Here is a 21,127-nt window from a genome sequence, read left to right on the forward strand (position 1 = left end):
ATTGGAGGGGCCATCACAAAGCCTTGACCTCAATCATATAGAACATTTGTGGGCAGAACTGAAAAAGCGTGTGCGAGCAAGGAGGCCTACAAACCTGACTCAGTTACACCAGCTGTCAGGAGGAATGGGCCAAAATTCACCCAGCTTATTGTGGGAAGCTTGTGGAAGGCTATCCGAAACGTTTGACCCAAGTTAAACAATTTAAAGGCAATGCTACCAAATAATAATTAGTGTATGTAAACTTCTGACCCACTGAGAATGTGATGAAAAATAAAAGCTGAAACAATTCTCTATTATTCTGACAATAAAGTGGTGATCCTAACTGACCTAAGACAGGGAACTTTTACTAGGATTAAATGTCAGGAATTGTGAAACACCTTAGCCAAATACATTTAAGCTCAGTTTATGTAAACTTCTGACTTCAACTGTACATACCCACACACGGATGTGATCTAATTACAGTATGGAACAAATGTTTGCCAGCTTGTTATCTTTAAACTATTAAGTTAACTGTCTAAAAAGTGCTAAATGCTGTTGGGCATTTGGTTTGCTATTTTAGGAGCTAGTTAGACATCTAGTGTCTTCCAAAACCAATAAATCGATTGGTTAACCTCTCTGGGCCAGCGTCCCACCTACTCAACAGCCAGTGTAATCCCGTGGCGCGATATTCAAATACCTTAGAAATGCTATTACTTCAATTTCTCAAACATATGACTATTTTACAGCATTTTAAAAGACAAGACTCTCGTTAATCTAACCACACTGTCCGATTTCAAAAAGGCTTTACAACGAAAGCAAAACATTAGATTATGTCAGCAGAGTACCCAGCCAGAAATAATCAGACACCCATTTTTCAAGCTAGCATATAATGTCACATAAACCCAAACCACAGCTAAATGCAGCACTAACCTTTGATGATCTTCATCAGATGACAATCCTAGGACATTATGTTATACAATACATGCATGTTTTGTTCAATCAAGTTCATATTTATATCAAAAACCATCTTTTTACATTAGCATGTGACTAGCATTCCCACCAAACACTTCCGGTGAATTTACTAAATTACTCACGATAAACGTTCACAAAAAACATCATTATTTTAAGAATTATAGATACAGAACTCCTTTATGCACTCGCTATGTCCGATTTTAAAATAACTTTTCGGTGAAAGCACATTTTGCAATATTCTGAGTAGATAGCCCAGGCATCACAGGCTAGCTATTTTGACACCCACCAAGTGTGGTACTCACCAAACTCCGATTTACTATTAGAAAAGTTTGATTACCTTTGCTGTTCTTCGTCAGAATGCACTCCCAGGACTTCTACTTCAATAACAAATGTTGGTTTGGTTCCAAATAATCCATAGTTATATCCAAATAGCGGCGTTTTGTTCGTGCGTTCTAGACACTATCCGAAGGGTAAAGAAGGGTGACGCGCCCGACGCGTTTCGTGACAAAAAAATTCAAAATATTCCATTACCGTACTTCGAAGCATGTCAAACGCTGTTTAAAATCAATTTTTATGCTATTTTTCTCGTAAAAAAGCGATCATATTCCGACCGGGAGTCGTTGTTTTCGTTCAAAGAGAAAGAAAGTAAACATGGTGTCGGCTCGTACACGCGCCTCCAGTCTCATTGTCCTCAGATCGACCACTTACAAAATGCGCTACTGTTTTTCAGCCATGGCCTGCAAAGCCACCATTCATCTTTCTGGCGCCTTCTGAGTGCCTATGGGAGTGTTAGAAAATGTCACGTTATGCCAGAGATCGCCTGTTTTGGTTAGAGATGATCAAGAAGGCCAAGAAAAAGTCAGAGAGAGCGCTTCCTGTTTGGAATCTTCTCAGGTTTTGGCCTGCCAAATGAGTTCTGTTATACTCACAGACACCATTCAAACAGTTTTAGAAACTTTAGGGTGTTTTCTATCCAAATCAAACAATTATATGCATATTCTAGTTACTGGGCAGGAGTAGTAACCAGATTAAATCGGGTACGTTTTTTATCCGGCCGTGCAAATACTGCCCCCTATCCCCAACAGGTTAACAGCAGACAATCCCCTCCTGGATCAAGAGGCTTGCTGTCTAATATTTATTTTGTGCATGCAGCAAACTGAGTAGGCCTACCCAGCACAGGGCAGCTGGATCGGGTGCACCTACTGCCAACATCCCGAGACAAAAACCAAAAAAATAGGAACAAGGCTTTATCGTTGGGTTTTTTACAGAACATTTTAGGTATTGACTAGGAATGCCTTTGAGATCGACCGGTTGGTGACCACTGCCCTAGATAGTTGAGTGAAGTCCAGGGGGAGCTGCGCAGCAGTCTCGGGGCTACTGCGCGCGCAGCTCAGAGTGAACACTGACTGCAAGGTAAGTGAGCCTGGAAAAAATGTACGATCACCATCGACGATGGCTGTCAAACATAGTTGACAGACAAATAGAAATTGAGTAATAATTGGACGAAAGCGAAGTTTACATTCATTATAGGATATATGAGTGAAGACCACCTCTTCCAGGATAATAGGAGACACCATATTTATCTCTATTCTCAGCCAGGGGGCAGAAAAATCATGTTCGAAACCAATTTAGGATGGGCCGAAATACTAGCGCCTGTAAATACAATTTGAAGTTTGGTATGGATAATCCTCCTACCTCTTTCCAAGTTCGTATATTTTTTCCAGGCTCACTTACCTTGCAATCAATGTTCACTCTGAGCTGCGCGCGCAGTAGCCCCGAGACTGCTGCGCAGCTCCCCCTGGACTTCACTCAACTATCTAGGGCAGTGGTCACCAACCGGTCGATCTCAAATGCATTTTCCTAGTCAACACCTAAAATGTTCTGTAAAAAACCCAACGATAAAGCCTTGTTCCTATTTTTTTTCGTTTTTGTCTCAGGATGTTGGCAGTAGGTGCACCCGATCCAGCTGCCCTCTGCCAGGTAGGCGAACTGTTGCCATTTTTAAATCTTTCATGTGTCTCAAGGTACAAACTACCTTCATGGGCAGGCCCAGAGAGCAAATCAATTGCACTATAAGCCTACCGCTGGCCAATCGGAAGGCTCAGATGACCGTGTCTGCAGTATCGTAGCAGGCATAAAATAAAGCTACAGCAAAGTTGATACTGTGAGATTCCAAAATGTTTAAAACCATGACTAGAGAGAGACAACAAATACAGCAAAGATATGCTGTTTTTATGAGTGAATTCATGTTTAAGTTCTTACTCAGCACTGTCAAAACTTTGTATTCAACACTTATAAAATGCACCTTTTTCCCTATTTCCACTCAGTGCTACAACAAGCACTGCAGCAGCAATGAATGAGTAGGAAAGTGTTTTTATAGGGTTGGCTGGGTCTTTTTTTAAATAGAGGAATATTTCACTTTCTCTGTTCATAAGAGTAACATGAATTTGTGCATGAGGCAGAAATAATGCATAGCAACTCAACTTGCGTCTTAATCTGGGAAGACTGACCCTGTTTGGTCAGGGAGAGGAGGGATTTTAAGAGGCGGACCCTCCATCTTCTGAGACTGAACATCAGATGCAGGCACCATCAGCCCAATTAAATATATGTTCACTCAGCTGTGCTTCACAAGTAATACAACAGATATATTACCGGTGTGATCATATATCCTACCTCAAAACTTGAAATATACTGCTCAAAAAAATAAAGGGAACACTTAAACACATCCTAGATCTGAATGAAAGAAATAATCTTATTAAAAACTTTTTTCTTTACATAGTTGAATGTGCTGACAACAAAATCACACAAAAATAATCAATGGAAATCCAATTTATCAACCCATGGAGGTCTGGATTTGGAGTCACACTCAAAATTAAAAGTGGAAAACCACACTACAGGCTGATCCAACTTTGATGTAATGTCCTTAAAACAAGTCAAAATGAGGCTCAGTAGTGTGTGTGGCCTCCAAGTGCCTGTATGACCTCCCTACAACGCCTGGGCATGCTCCTGATGAGGTGGCGGATGGTCTCCTGAGGGATCTCCTCCCAGACCTGGACTAAAGCATCCGCCAACTCCTGGACAGTCTGTGGTGCAATGTGGCATTGGTGGATGGAGCGAGACATGATGTCCCAGATGTGCTCAATTGGATTCAGGTCTGGGGAACGGGCGGGCCAGTCCATAGCATCAATGCCTTCCTCTTGCAGGAACTGCTGACACACTCCAGCCACATGAGGTCTAGCATTGTCTTGCATTAGGAGGAACCCAGGGCCAACCGCACCAGCATATGGTCTCACAAGGGGTCTGAGGATCTCATCTCGGTACCTAATGGCAGTCAGGCTACCTCTGGCGAGCACATGGAGGGCTGTGCGGCCCCCCAAAGAAATGCCACCCCACACCATGACTGACCCACCGCCAAACCGGTCATGCTGGAGGATGTTTCAGGCAGCAGAACGTTCTCCACAGCGTCGCCAGACTGTCACGTCTGTCACATGTGCTCAGTGTGAACCTGCTTTCATCTGTGAAGAGCACAGGGCGCCAGTGGCGAATTTGCCAAACGTCCTGCACGGTGTTGGGCTGTAAGCACAACCCCCACCTGTGGATGTCAGGCCCTCATACCACCCTCATGGAGTCTGTTTCTGACCGTTTGAGCAGACACATGCACATTTGTGGCCCGCTGGAGGTCATTTTGCAGTGCTCCTCCTGCTCCTCCTTGCACAAAGGCGGAAGTAGCGGTCCTGCTGCTGGGTTGTTGCCCTCCTACGACCTCCTCCACGTCTCCTGATGTACTGGCCTGTCTCCTGGTAGCGCCTCCATGCTCTGGACACTACGCTGACAGACACAGCAAACCTTCTTGCCACAGCTCGCATTGGATGTGCCATCCTGGATGAGCTGCACTACCTGAGCCACTTGTGTGGGTTTTAGACTCCGTCTCATGCTACCACTAGAGTGAAAGCACCGCCAGCATTCAAAAGTGACCAAAACATCAGCCAGGAAGCATAGGAACTGAGAAGTGGTCTGTGGTCCCCACCTGCAGAACCACTCCTTTATTGGGGGTGCCTTGCTAATTGCCTATAATTTCCACCTGTTGTCTATTCCATTTGCACAACAGCATGTGAAATTTATTGTCAATCAGTGTTGCTTCCTAAGTGGACAGTTTGATTTCACAGAAGTGTGATTGACTTGGAGTTACATTGTGTTGTTTAAGTGTTCCCTTTATTTTTTTGAGCAGTGTATATACACTACCGTTCAAAAGTTTGGGGTTACTTAGAAAAGTCCTTGTTTTAGAAAGAAAAGCAAATTCTGTCCATTAACATCAAATTGATCAGAAATACAGTGTAGACGGCAGAGTCAGCCGTTTCCAGCTACAATAGTAATTTACAACATTAATGTCTACACTGCATTTCTGATCAATTTGATGTTCTTTTAAATTGAAAAAAATGCTTTTCTTTCAAAAACAAGGACATTTCTTAGTGACCCCAAACTTTTGAATGGTAGTGTATATTTTTTTTTGTTGAAATGGCCCGAACAATGCATTGGCAGGGCAATTCAAGCAAAGCCAATATGTGGTGATAATGTATTGGGCCTATAGCTTACTGCACAAACCTCATTGCTACAGTACTGTTTTAGCCTTGCGTTTTTTAAGTCCTGTTATAAAAAAATCTGAGCGGTAGATCTTGGCTTGCATTTTGACTCGGTGATCTTGACTCAGAAAAGGTTGATGACCACTGTTCTAGAGTTTTCCCTGTTAACAAGATCAATGTTTCCCTTCACTGGGGCAGTTGATTGAATCAATGCAATATTAGCCACTTTCAGTGCAATATACCAAAACAAGACAAACTATGCAAGAGATTTTGTTGTAGGCAGAACGAATCGGAGTAGGATTCTATTGCATTGATATGCACTACTCAGCCCGTACTCTACACAGACCAGTGTGGCATAAACAATCAGAGCTGCAGTAGGCTTACATGCAAATAGAGCATTACTATCATTTGGATCTGTGCCATTTACATTGAACTGGACTGTGTTTACAGCATGAGCGGTCGTGAGTAGATGGACTTGTTTTAAGATCAAAGCGAGAGCTGCATGTAGCCACGTGTGCACATTTTGTTCATATTCTTTGCTAGTTAGTGAATTATTTGCCCAGTTATAGATCATTTGTAGTAAGCAATGGGAGAGTGATTGCTTCCTACAAGAGCACAAAATGTATACATTTCTAGACATCTTTGAAAAGCAAGTCAGGTAAAGAGCTTTTTCCGTCTTAAAGGGGCAGTGTTGTATTTTGAGACAGGCTTGAATAAGCTAAGTAGCCAATAGGCAGAGGGTAGCATAATTTGTCTGATTCTCTGTAATCATGGTATGGGAATAATAATGAATTTTATTTTGTAAAGTGGTTTCTTGCATCAAAAACCAACATTTTCAGTCACCTTGTCTGGAGGACAAGTTGATAAACAGGTTAATGTCAAGCCATGCATGTTTTTTTTCCCCAAAAGTCTCATGGAATGTAGGCCTACATTGAACACCACAAATTGACTGCTACTGTAGGCTAAATGATAGAACAGCTATTTCTATATTAAAATGTTATGGGATACATTAGCTCCATTGTTTTTGATGGTAGGCCACTCTGGTAGGCTTACATTATGATCAAATAGCCACAGTAGCCTACATGACCACTTAAAACTGTATTGCAGGTACAGCCTAACTGTTCACAGTAAACGCGCACTGGAAGTTGCACCAAATTGTCACAATGTTCAAGTTTGCGCTCAGCAGACCTGAAATTTGCTCAGTGCCGAAAACATTGCTTGCCATATACATTTTGAAGCCGCACAATGGATTTTATCCCAATAGCCAGAAGGGGGAGACAAGGGAAGCATTTAACTACAAAAATTCAGATGTGGCAATATATTAATCTTGATAATAGATAATCTGCCGGTTAAAAAACAAACTGGGATATTAGTCCAACTAGTGTGGTCGAATCGAATTGAGTGTTCTGTTAAAGTTTCAGGCCATGGTTTTATCTAAGGAAGGAAATATCTATTCACAAATATTTAAAATGGGAAACGATTGGGATGGAGTCCTCCATCAGGGTCGAGTGGCAGTAGGGCAAATTGTTAGATTTTCTAACTTGAAATAGAGCTGCATTTGTCTATGATTTTCTGAGCTTTTGGGAGGGATTGAGATACATCTATAAGGAAAATCAGATATCGTCGGCATGAGATTGTGATCCATAGAATTGAGAGATGAGTAATTTCCATCAATTATCGAATCGCCCGGGCCAGGGGCTCCATAGACAAATTGGAGAGGTGAAATAGAATCACCTTACCTGCTACTTCTAGTTATACGCAGACGACACACAATTAATCTTCTCCTTTCCCCCTTCTGATAACCAGGTGGCGAATCACATCTCTGCATGTCTGGCAGACATATCAGTGTGGATGACGGATCACCACCTCAAGCTGAACCTCGGCAAGACGGAGCTGCTCTTCCTCCCGGGGAAGGACTGCCCGTTCCATGATCTCACCATCACGGTTGACAACTCCCTTGTGTCCTCCTCCCAGAGTGCTAAGAACCTTGGCGTGACCCTGGACAACACCTTGTCGTTCTCCACTAACATCAAGGCGGTGACCCGATCCTGTAGGTTCATGCTCTACAACATTCGCAGAGTACGACCCTGCCTCACACAGGAAGCGGCGCAGGTCCTAGTCCAGGCACTTGTCATCTCCCGTCTGGATTACTGCAACTCGCTGTTGGCTGGGCTCCCTGCCTGTGCCATTAAACCCCTACAACTCATCCAGAACGCCGCAGCCCGTCTGGTGTTCAACCTTCCCAAGTTCTCTCACGTCACCCCGCTCCTCCGCTCTCTCCACTGGCTTCCAGTTGAAGCTCGCATCCGCTACAAGTCCATGGTGCTTGCCTACGGAGCTGTGAGGGGAACGGCACCTCCGTACCTTCAGGCTCTGATCAGGCCCTACACCCAAACAAGGGCACTGCGTTCATCCACCTCTGGCCTGCTCGCCTCCCTACCTCTGAGGAAGCACAGTTCCCGCTCAGCCCAGTCAAAACTGTTCGCTGCTCTGGCACCCCAATGGTGGAACAAGCTCCCTCACGACGCCAGAACAGCGGAGTCAATCACCACCTTCCGGAGACACCTGAAACCCCACCTCTTTAAGGAATACCTGGGATAGGATAAAGTAATCCTTCTAACCCCCCCCCCCAAAAGATTTAGATGCACTATTGTAAAGTGGTTGTTCCACTGGATATCATAAGGTGAATGCACCAATTTGTAAGTCGCTCTGGATAAGAGCGTCTGCTAAATGACTTAAATGTTAAATGTTACAAATTCTGAACGGAACAGAGCAGGTATTGCCTGTTATTACTATGGCTGAGGGATTGTCATATAGTACTTTAATCATGAAATTGGAGCCAAGTCCCATTTGTTCAAAAACCAACTAAAGATATGACCCTTCTAATCTATCAAAAGCTTTTTCTGCGTCAAGAGAGAACTGCCCAAGGAGCTTTAGTTTCTGATGAAGCATGTAAGATATGTAATAGACGGAGGTTCTGAGGATAATCATTTAATAAACCCGCTTTGGTCCAGATGTATCAATTTGGGTAAGTAAGTTGAGACGGGAAGACAGAATTTTTGAAAATAGTTTAATATCTGTGTTTATCAAAGATAGAGGGAGTTTGTGAGAGCACTGTGTGGCATCCGTAACTTTTTTAATAAAAGCGTAATTAGTGCTGTATTTAACCTGTTTAGGATAGGGGGCAGTATTTTCACGGCCGGATAAAAAAACTTACCCGATTTAATCTGGTTATTACTCCTGCCCAGAAACTAGAATATGCATATAATTGTTTGATTTGGATAGAAAACACCCTAAAGTTTCTAAAACTGTTTGAATGGTGTCTGTGAGTATAACAGAACTCATATGGCAGGCCAAAACCTGAGAAGATTGCATACAGGAAGTGCCCTCTCTGACCATTTCTTGGCCTTCTATAGCCTCTTTATGGAAAATAGAGGATCTCTGCTGTAACGTGACATTTTCTAACGCTCCCATAGGCTCTCAGAAGGCGCCAGAACGGGGAATGATGACTCTGCAGTCCCTGGCTGAAAAACAGTAGCGCATTTGGATAGTGGTCGATATGAGAACAATGAAACAGGAGCGCGCGTGCACGTGAAGAGTCCATTTTACATTTTCAGTCTTTGAACGAAAACGACGTCTCCCGGTCGGAATATTATCGCTATTTTACGAGAAAAATCGCATAAAAATTGATTTTAAACAGCATTTGACATGCTTCGAAGTACAGTAATGGAATATTTTGACATTTTTTGTCACGATATGCACCGGCGCGTCACCCTTTGGATAGTGTCTTGAACGCACGAACAAAACGCCGCTATTTGGATATAACTATGGATTATTTGGGACCAAACCAACATTTGTTATTGAAGTAGAAGTCCTGGGAGTGCATTCTGACGAAGAACACCAAAGGTAATCAAACTTTTCTAATAGTAAATCGGAGTTTGGTGAGTACCACACTTGGTTGGTGTCAAAATAGCTAGCCTGTGATGGCTGGACTATCTACTTAGAATATTGCAAAATGTGCTTTCACCGAAAAGCTATTTTAAAATCTGACACCGCGATTGCATAAAGGAGTTCTGTATCTATAATTCTTAAAATAATTGTTATGTTTTTTGTGAACGTTTATCGTGAGTAATTTAGTAAATTCACCGGAAGTTTTCGGTGGGTATGCTAGTTCTGAACGTCACATGCTAATGTAAAAAGCTGGTTTTTGATATAAATATGAACTTGATTGAACAAAACATGCATGTATTGTATAACATAATGTCCTAGGAGTGTCATCTGATGAAGATCAAAGGTTAGTGCTGCATTTAGCTGTGGTTTTGGTTTTTATGACATTATATGTTAGCTTGAAAAATGGGTGTGTGATTATTTCTGGCTGGGTACTCTCCTGACATTATCTAATGTTTTGCTTTCGTTGTAAATCCTTTTTGAAATCGGACAATGTGGTTAGATAAAGGAGAGTCTTGTCTTTAAAATGGTGTAAAACAGTCATATGTTTGAAAAATTGAAGTTTTTGGATTTCTGACGTGTTTGTAATTCGCGCCACGCCCTATCATTGGATATTGGAGCGGTGTTCCGCTAGCGGAACATCTAGATGTAAGATTAAGGAGAAGTGTACCTATAATTCTTTCAATAACTACTGTACATTTTATCAACGTTTATGATGAGTATTTTTGTAAATTGATGTGCTCATTCACCAGGAGTTTGAGGGAATACATTTTCTGAACATCACGCGCCAATGTAAAATGGGGTTTATGGATATAAATATGAACTTTATCGAACAAAACATACATGTATTTTGTAACATTGAGTCCTGGGAGTGTCATCTGATGAAGATCAAAGGTTTGTGATTAATTTTAGCTGTATTTCTGTTTTTTGTGACGCCACTCCTTGCTTGGAAAAAGGCTGTGTGGTTTTTCTTGTTTAGGCGCTGTCCTAACATAATCTAATGTTATGCTTTCGCCGTAAAGCCTTTTTGAAATCGGACACTGTGGTTGGATTAAGGAGAATCTTTAAAATGGTGTATAATACTTGTATGTTTGAGAAATTTGAATTATGAGATTTTTGTTGTTTTGAATTTGCCGCCCTGCTATTTCACTGGCTGTTGATAGTGTGTACCGCGGGTGGGACGCTAGCGTCCCAGAGAGGTTAAGCGAGCAGTGTGTCAAGAAGCAGTGCAGTGTTTGAGGACACATGGCTCTTGACCTTTGCCTCTCCCGAGTCCATATGGGAGTTGCAGCGATGGGACAAGACTGTAAATACCAACTGGATAACACGAAATTGAGGAGAAAAATGGGGTAGATCATTATGAATTCATTCAATTTCAAATTGTTCATAGAAAACAGGATTTTGTAGTAAGGAAACATTAAAGCTCCACCTTGTGGCTCTTTTACGAGATTCTGAAATGTGTATCTGGCAGTAATAAGCATGATGATCAGAAAGGCTTAAATGTTGAATTTCCATTTCTTTGATTTAAGAAAATAGAGTAGATAATAGTATGAAATCGACTTGGGAGAATGTTTTGTTCCTGTTTAATAGAAAGAGCACTTTTGCTTTAGGGTTATAGGCTCACCAGGCATCAATAAGGTTGTAATCAAAGAGTATATGTTGGAGAGACTTGGTTTCCTGTGAATTGTAGTGGTTTTATTAGATTTGTATCAGATATGTCCAGAATGGCATTCATATTTGTCCCAATAAACAATTGGAATTCAGTTAATTCTAACACGCTGTTCAGAGAATCAAAAAAGATATGATTATATAAATTTTGAGCGTACACATTAATAAAAGGCAGTTCTCTTTCCATTATGGATACATTTAAGGAATGTGATTCCACCTTCTTGGTCTTTACCAATGATGGTGATTAAGTTTATGTATCATTATGATTACATCCTTAATTTTGTTTGGGGCTGATAAAAATCAGCCAGTTTGTACAAATGGTTCTCTGTTCTAATGTGTGTCCTTTTGGTGCAGGTGTGTTTCTTTGAGCATTGCTATATCAATATGGTTTCTTGCTAGAATATCAAGACAGCTGGAACATTTGCTAGCAATATTAAGGGCTTTCAAATTCCATAAGAGAATAGCTAGTGCTGCCATTGTTTTTCTAAAATGTAATTGTTATCTTTGGTTTTGATAAGCCCATGAAAGTCAAATAAAAAGCTGGACCCACAGGGAAACCCACCCATTGACCGGTATCCGTTTCTTCTCCTTCTAAAACACTTGAGAGTTCGGTCTCTGACCAACTCTCGTTATCTCTCTCAGAACAATCTTCTTGACCCAAACCAGTCAGGCTCCAAGGCGGCTAACTCAACAGACCACTCTCCTCTGTGTCAGAGGCTCTCCACTCTGCCAAAGCTGACTTTCTCCCCTTCTCCTCCTAGATCAGGGGTGGGCAAGGGCCACATCGGGATTTTGAAATTCAACGGAGGAAAGCATTTTTGGGGGGACCAATTGTTTAAAATCAATTTGCGGGATCCTCCTGAGTGGCGCAGCGGTCTAAGGCACTGCATCGCAGTGCTTGAGGCATCACTAAAGACCCGGGTTCGATCCCAGGCTGTGTCACAGCTGGCCGTGACTGGAAGACCCATGAGGCGGTGCACAATTGGCCCAGCGTCGTCCGGGTTAGGAGAGGGTTTGGCAGGCCAAGATTTCCTTGTCCCATCGCGCTCTAGCGGCGACTCTGGCGGGCCAGGAGCATGTTTCCTCCGACACATTGGTGCGGCTGGCTTCTGGGTTAAGCGGGTATTGTGTCAAGAAGCAGTGCAGCTTGGCTGGGTCGTGTTTCAGAGGACGCACGGCTCTCGACCTTCGCCTCTCCCGAGTCCGTACGGGAGTTGCAGAGATGGGACAAGACTAACTACCAATTGAATACCACGGAATTGGGGAGAAAAAAGGGGTACAAAAATGTTATTACAAAATTATAAATATATGTATGCCTTGCGGGCCGGATACGGCCTGTGGGCCTACTTTGCCCCCTTGGTCCTAGATCTATCCACTGCCTTCGAAACCGTGAACCATCTGATCCTCCACCCTCTCAGGGTTGGGCGTCTCAGGCTCTGCACACTCCTGGATTGCATCCTACCTGGCAGGTAGACAGGATCTGTCTGCACCACGTGCTTTCACTACTGGTGTCCCCCAGGGCTCGGTTCCAGGCCCTCTACTCACTCTCTCTACACAGTCATATCCTCACATGTTCTCTCCTATCATTACAATGCGGATGACACATCTACTCTTTTCCTTACCCCCTTTTAGACACCCAGGTGGCGACACGCATCACTGCGTGTCTGGCAGATATCTCTGCTTGGATGTCGGCCCACCACCTCAAGCTCAACCTCGGAGCTGCCCTCCTCCCGGGAAAGGCCTGCCCGCTCCAAGACCACTCCATCACAGCTGACACCTCCACCGTTTCCCCCTCCCAAAGTGCAAAGAACCTTGGCATAATCCTGGACAACACCCTGTAGTTCTCTGCAAACATTAAAGCACTGACTCGTTCATGCTCTAAAAACACCCATAGAGTACGACCTTTCCTCACACAGGAAGAGGCGCAGGTCCTAATCCAGGCACTTGTCATGTCTCGTTTCAAACCAGGGTCTCCCAAACTGGGTGCATCTTCTGGTTTTTGCCTAGAACCACACAGCTGATTCAAATAATCAAAGCTTGATGAGTTGGTTATTTGAATCAGCTGTGTGGTGCTAGAACAAAACTAAGATGTGCACCCAGTGGGAGCCCCAGGACCGAGTTTGAGAAATCCTGGTCAAGACTAGTGCAACTGTTGGCTTGGCTCCCCTCTTGTGCCATCAAAACCCAGCAATTTATCCAGAACGGCGCAGCCCGCCTGGTGTTCAACCGTCCAAAGTTCTCCCATGTCAATGGCTTCCAGTTGAAGCTTGGATCATCTTTAAGAACGATTCCGCCACTCCTGGCAGCTCCCGCACAGCACAGTCAAAGCTCTTCTCTGTCCTGGCACCCCAATGGTGGAACAAGCTTCCCCCTAAAGTCAGGACAGTGGAGTCCCTGCCCATCTTTTGAAACTGTAACTCTTGGAAGTTATCTTAAATAACTTACAGCGCTCTCGACACCCTCCAAAAAAGCCACTTTGCTGATAAATACTTTGCTGAGGGGAAATGTACTTGATACGATTGTGATGCGTTGTCTTAACTATCTTAAGATGAATGCACTAATTGTGTCAGCTAGAGATGGCGTGCAAGAGACTGCAAGGATTTGTCTTGCATGAAGACTACTTTGATGCTAATTAGCATATTCGAATCAGACTAAATAAAGCCTAACATATTGATAAAAGTCACATTGTCAAAGAGAAATTTTCACAGTTATCAAAACGTCACACCAGGGGAAGCCTACAAGAAACACAGACCTTGTTTGAAGTGGTTCTAAAATCTCCTATGGGAAAAATGAATGGTGAAAAAAACGATTGGAACCATTTCTGTGTTTGACTGCTAGGTTTTATGGGTATTATAACGTGTCCACTGTGGGGCTCTATTTGGTGGGTGCTTATGTTTGTCCTATGCACTAATACAGCTCAGATATGGCAGCCCTGGAGGCTTTATGTAGAATCCTGAAAATAAAATATTTGTCACGTTTCAAATACAACAGGTGTAGACTTTCCCGTGAAATGCACGAGTTCTTTACAAACAATGCAGAGTTGTTCTCACAATGCCATCCAAATCATAAAGTCAAATCGCTTTACATATCGGATAACGTAGGGAAACGTTGTGGTTTACAGCAGCATGGCTGTTATGTAATTGGGGGCAACTTGTTTTGCATACTATAAATCCTTATAGATCAAATACAACACTCATATCATTAGACATAGCTACAGTGTAATTTATACTCTGATGAATGGTATCACTTCAGCAATGATGCATAATTGACTTTAAAGCCATCACATACCAATCCCAATTTTTGAAGACTTCAAGCATCCATCCAATTAATTAAATTATGGGAACGTGTGTGTATGGAGGAAGAATGGTTTAATGTTACTGTACCCAACAAAAGAAGTTTAAGTTCCCTCCTCGCGTCTCGCTTGTCTCGACGGAGCTGCTTATCGATCTCGGCGTTGATTCGTTTGGACTCCTTCGCCTCCTCGCTCAGGCAACAGCCCATCATGGATTCTAAAGTCATCACCGCAGTATTTAAACGCCAGACTTGAATGCGGCGCCCAGACCTCACACTTAATAGCAAATAATTATCCCAATCCCCTTTGTAAATCCGAATGGACAGTCCAAGGATAAAAATAAATGAGTGGTGTGGATGCAACAAATGTAGCCAGCTAGCTACGAAGTTTGGCCTCTTGAGGACGCCTTTGCGCGAGCTAGCATTGGACAGTTACACCAAATATTTGACAGCTTGTAAGTCTCTAGTCAAGGCAGATACAACTAGATAATATGGCCCAGTTAAACTCGATAGCACCTAGCCAGCGACAATAGCTAGCTTGCTCTTCACAGTCAACAGGCTAGTTAGCGTTTCAGTCCAAAAATGACCAATACCTCTCTAACTAAAATGTCGTAGTTCTCTAGCAACGACTCTTCCAACGCATTTAAATTGCCGTGTGCTTACCAACCCAAGAACAGGAGACAACGGGACAAACTTGGCTGCCACATCTGTACAGTCTCATGCTACGCCTAGCCGCCCCAGAACCAAGACCATAAAACGTCCGAGTAGTGACAAAGAGCCTCTGTGAAACTGTCCTTCAGCTAGCTAACTAAATTGCTAACTAGCTGTCAAACGTCAAAACACGAAGATAACAATAATAATACTCGCTTTATCTAGCTAGGATAGCAAGCTACTGTAGCTAGATTGTGTTGTATTTGCTAGCCGTGACCACCTAGCTAACAAGTATGGCTAACATTAGATAGCTGGCTAAAATATATACCTAGGAAGGCTAGCTAGCCATATGACACTTAGCTAGCTAAAACGCCCAATTTGGCTAACGTTCTTCATTGTGGTATCATCCTCCAAAAATGTAGGTAGATTTAAACGCTCGCTGACAACAAATGGGGAATTGCCTTGAATGTTTCGTGCGTTTATCGCCCCTTTTAATTTTTTCCCCTTGGTAATCACGCGTCAGCCCGGGTGTGATGTACACTCACTACCTTGTTGCTGGCTACACTTGGGAGGAAAAGTCACTGACAGAGCGAAAGCAAATCAAGACAGAGAATGAGGGTGGTTAATCAAAACTGAATGGGTGGGGTTTACACGCTGTCATTGCGGGCAGGTCTAAAAACTGCCAAGTTTGTTAGAGAAACCGACAAACCATAGACTAGATAGACATCGTATATCCGTCCCATTGTGACGTCTGTGAGAGCACTGGCCGCGCCAGAGAGGTGGAGGCGAAGCGGTAATACAGCTAGCTATATGCAGAGTGCCTGCCTTTCGGCCCTTGGGACAATGACTCCCATTGTTAGGGTGTTGACCATCTCGTCATTATATACAGCATCTCTGGCAGCGCTATTGAGGTCATCTCCATTTTGAAGTAGCCAATTTTCTTATTTGAGATGGCAAACCAACTGAAAGGGTACATACTGTCACCTGGAGTGTGTTGTTTGAACAGGTATAAAGACAAGTTTGGCAATTTACCGCCACCTGCAGTTATGGAATGTTTTACTGCCATCTGCAATTATGGAATGTTTGCTCACGAGTGTAATTCATTGGCTGATCCCGCCTGGTGATCTGGATGGAATTATGTGATCCTTCCTTAACCCATGGGAAGTCCCACCCAGTTGACTACTTCAAAATAGTGAAAGTCCTCAACGGCGTTTCCCATGCTAAAATTAGTTTTTGGTACTAGAGCCCTCTATCTATCTTTATGCAACAAACAATCTTTCCTTTCGAGGAGTGTCAACCACAGATCCAGAAATTTGACTGGATGGACAACGCCCATCTTTTGTCAAACATCTATAGTTAGCCTACTCCACTGTTGCAAAAGTAGGCCACAAATGTTCCAACTTTATGATAGGTACAATTCAACACCTGAGGAAGAAAGATATGCAATGCTAACATTTTGTAGAGAATTAAAGGGATAGTACATATTGGTTTCCTTACCATGTAGGCTTAAAGCACTCTATGGACAATGTAAGACAGCAATCCATGCTTTGTTTTTGTTTACCTGGCCACTGTTTTCAAATGCAGCCCAAAACCAATGCAAGTACATTTTTTGCTTTCCGGTCCAAATCATCTTAAAGTGACTGACATTGGTTGTCTAGCTCAATTAAGTTACTTCATTGATGATTTGGACATGGAGCGTGGAATCAAAGCTTGGATTGCTGTCGTACCTTGTCCACAGACTGCCTACAGGGTGTAAGGAAACCAATATGTCCTTTTGAAATTTCAATCAGATGTATTTTTCTCATTCTCATCTGCTATCTATTTGCAGTTCTCTACTGTATGTTTGTACTATCTGCATTGACCTTATCTTACACTTATTATGCACACTCACAAGACTATACAGTTGAAGTCGGAAGTTTACATACACCTTAGCCAAAATACTTTTTAACTCAGTTTTTCACAATTCCTGACATTTAATCCTAGTAAAAATTCCTTGTCTTAGGACAGTTGGGATCACCATTTTATTTTAAGAATGTGAAATAGTAGAGTGATTTATTTCAGCTTTTATTTCTTTCATCACATTCCCAGTGGGTCAGAGGTTTACATACACTAAATTAGCATTTGGTAGCATTGCTTTTAAATAGTTTAACTTGGGTCAAACGTTTTGGTTAGCCTTCCACAAGCTTGGGTGAATTTTGACCCATTCCTCCTGACAGAGCTGGTGTAACCGAGTCAGGTTTGTAGGCCTCCTTGCTCGCACACGCTTTTTCAGTTCTGCCCACACATTTTCTATAGGATTGAGGTCAGGGCTTTGTGATGGCCCCTCCAATACCTCGACTTTGTTGTCCTTAAGCCATTTTCCCACAACTTTGGAAGTATGCTTGGGGTCATTGTCCATTTGGAAGACCCATTTGCGACCAAGCTTTAACTTCCTGACTGATGTCTTGAGATGTTGCTTCAATATATCCACATAATTTTCCTGCCTCATGATGCCATCTATTTTGTGAAGTGCACCAGTCCCTCCTGCAGCAAAGCACCACCACAACATGATGCTGCCACCCCCGTGCTTCACGGTTGAGATGGTGTTCTTCGGCTTGCAAGCCTCCCCCTTTTTCCTCCAAACATAACGATGGTCATTATGGCCAAACAGTTCTATTTTCGTTTCATCAGACCAGAGGACATTTCTCCAAAAAGTACAATCTTTGTCCCCATGTGCAGTTTCAAACCGTAATCTGGCTTTTTTATGGCGGTTTTGGAGCAGTGGTTTCTTCCTTGCTGAGCGGCCTTTCAGGTTATGTCGATATAGGCCTCATTTTACTGTGGATATAGATACCTTTATACCCGTTTCCTCCAGCATCTTCACAAGGTCCTTTGCTGCTGTTCTGAGATTAATTTGCACTTTTCGCACCAAAGTACATTCATCTCTAGGAGACAGAACGCGTCTCCTTCCTGAGCGGCATGAGGGCTGCGTGGTCCCATGGTGTTTGTACTTGCGTACTATTGTTTGTATTGATGTATGTGGTACCTTCAGGCATTTGGAAATTGCTCCCAAGGATGAACCAGACTTGTGGAGGTCTACATTTTCTTTTCTGAGGTCTTGGCTGATTTCTTTTGATTTTCCCATGATGTCAAGCAAAGAGGCAGTGAGTTTGAAGGTAGGCCTTGAAATACATCCACAGGTACACCTCCAATTGACTCAAATGGTGTCAATTAGCCTATCAGAAGCTTCTAAAGCAATGACATCATTTTCTGGAATTTTCCAAGCTGTTTAAAGGCACAGTCAACTTAGTATATGTCAACTTCTGGCCCACTGGAATTGTGATACAGTGAATTATAAGTGAAATAATCTGTCTGTAAACAATTGTTGAAAAAATTACTTGTGTCATGCATAAAGTAGATGTCCTAACCGACTTGCCAAAACTATAGTTTGTTAACAAGAAATGTGTGGAGTGGTTGAAAAACAAGTTTTAATGACTCCAACCTAAGTGTATGTAAACTTCCGACTTCAACTGTATATACTGTACACACTCACTCACACACACTACACTGACACACTCACACAAAACCCACACACATTCACATACACTACATACACACACACGCACACACATACGCATACCAACACTCATCATATGCTTATGCTACTCTGTTCTTTATTCTTACTGTTATTATTATCTATGCTGATGCCTAGTCACTTTACCCTGCCTTTATGTACATATCTACATCAATTGTATTTGAATCAGTCTACATCAGTTGTATTTGGCGCATGTGACAAATAACATTTTACTTTATTTGATCAGTTTGAAATAATTGTTATTTTGGAAAATATTGGCTTGGCATTCAAGTAGGCAATATTCCTGACTGCCAGGACTGTGATGTCCATGACTGAAAATAATCATATGATGATAATGGCTTATAAATATGCCAATCCAATCCTAATTCTGTTGTGTATTTATTTATGTTCTGTACAGTAGCCTAAAAAAAACTTGGTGCTCTACACTTGGTGTATCAATATCGTAACCTTTTGTGATGAAGTTAGACGTTCAGTTCTTCTTCTTCATACAATGAACAAAAATATAAATGCAACAATTTCAACGATTTTACTGAATTACAGCTCATATGAGGAAATCAGTCAACTGAAATAAATTCATTAGGCCCTAATCTATGGATTTCACATGATTGGAAATACAGATACCTACATTTAAAAAGAAAAAGAAGGTAGGGGCGTTGATCAGAAAACAAGTCAGTATCAGGTGTTACCACCATTTGCCTCATGCAGTGTGACACATCTCCGTCACATAGAGTTGACCAGGCTGTTGATTGTGGCCTGTGGAATGTTGTCCCACTCCTCTTCAATGGCTGTGAGAAGTTGCTGGATATCGGCGGGAACTGGAACACGCTGTCATACACTTTGATCCAGAGCATCTCAAACACGCTCAATGGGTGGTGGTGACATGTCTGGTAGTATGCAGACCATGGAAGAACTGGGATATTTTCAGCTTCCAGGAATTGTGTACAGATCCTTGCGACATGGGGCCATGCATTATCATGCTGAAACATGAAGTGATGGAGGCGGAAATGGGCCTCAGGATTTCGTCACAGTATCTCTGTGCATTCAAATTGCCATCGATAAAATGCAATTGTATTCATTGTCCATAGCTTATGCCTGCCCATACCATAACCCCACTGCCACCATGGGGCACTCTGTTCACAACGTTGGCATCAGCAAACCGCTACCCACACAACGGCAGTAAATCTGTCTGCCATCTGCCCGGTACATTTGAAACAAGGATTCATCCGTGAAGAACACACTTCTCTATCATGCAAGTGGCCATCGAAGGTGTGCATTTGCCACTGAAGTTGGTTACAACGCTGAACTGCAGTCAGGTCAAGACCCTGGTGAGGATGACAAGCAGGCAGATGAGCTTCCTTGAGACGGTTTATGACAGTTTGTGCAGAAATTCTCTGATTGTGCAAACCCACAGTTTTGTCAGCTGTCTAGGTGGCTGGTCTCAGACAATCCCGTAGGTGAAGAAGCCGGATGTGGAGGTCTTGGGCTGGCGTGGTTACACATGGTCTGCGGTTGTGAGGCCATTTGGACATACTGACAAATTCTTTAAAACGACGTTGGAGGCGGTTTATGGTAGAGAAATGAACATTCAATTCTCTGGCAACAGCTCTGGTGGACATTCCTGCAGTCAGAATGCCAATTGCACGCTCCTTCAAAACTTGAGACATCTGTGGCGTTGTGTTACAAAACTGCACATTTTAGAGTGGCCTTTTATTGTCCACAGCACAAGGTGCACCAGTGTAATGATCATGCTGTTTAATCAGCTTCTTGATATGCCACACCTGTCAGGCGGATTGATAATCTTGGCAAGGGACAAATGCTCACTAACAGGGATGTAAATAAATTTGTTCACAACATTTGAGAGAAATAAGGTTTTTGTGTGTATGAAAAATGTATTTTATTTCAACTCATGGAACATTGTTGCGTTTATATTTTTGTTCAGTATACTTTCTTTATCCGAAAGTTCAGATCCTTCTGACTCATTATTACTGATAATAAGGGCACTCAAAACCTTATGACACCAGTGCCACTCAGTCTCCATTGCTATACTGTGTGGGAGGCAAAATAGTTATAATGGCCCTCTGATGATGGCACTGATTAACTATTGCAGCTATGGCCTGGCTATGGCCCTAGTACTGCAGAGAAGCATCAATATTGTGACTGCTGTATGGCTCAGTTCCACTGAATTAATTGAAATTGTGTACATTATTAGGGTATCATGCTTCCCATGTATACATGTATTACGTCTGCAAACTTGTTTGAAACCATAATGAAAGTGAAACAGAGCAATAGTTTGGCACAGGCACATCCATGCATACAGAATACAACCACAGAGCAAATGGTACTGTACTTTTTTTAATTTGACCTTTATTTAACCAGGTAGGACAGTTAGGAAACAAGTTCTCATTTACAACTGCGACCTGGCCAAGATCAAGCAAAGCAGTGTGACACAAACAACACAGTTACA

At 42.5% G+C, this 21,127-nt stretch overlaps 1 protein-coding gene across 2 annotated transcripts in view; it reads right to left on the reverse strand.

The window, feature by feature from the left end:
• Positions 1-15,707, reverse strand: part of LOC115158280 (guanine nucleotide-binding protein subunit alpha-11) — a 91,970-nt gene extending 76,263 nt beyond the window's left edge. Inside the window, exon 1 of one of the 2 annotated variants that reach the window (XM_029707043.1) lies at positions 14,531-15,707. In XM_029707043.1, the coding sequence (XP_029562903.1) occupies positions 14,531-14,666 (136 nt within the window). In that variant the 5' untranslated portion in view covers positions 14,667-15,707. The remainder of the gene's footprint in view (positions 1-14,530) is intronic. The other variant, XM_029707044.1, reaches the window with a different exon arrangement.
• Between the last annotated feature and the right edge of the window lie 5,420 nt (positions 15,708-21,127).

Source organism: Salmo trutta, chromosome 22 (assembly GCF_901001165.1).
Source record: "Salmo trutta chromosome 22, fSalTru1.1, whole genome shotgun sequence".
NCBI lineage: Eukaryota > Metazoa > Chordata > Actinopteri > Salmoniformes > Salmonidae > Salmo > Salmo trutta.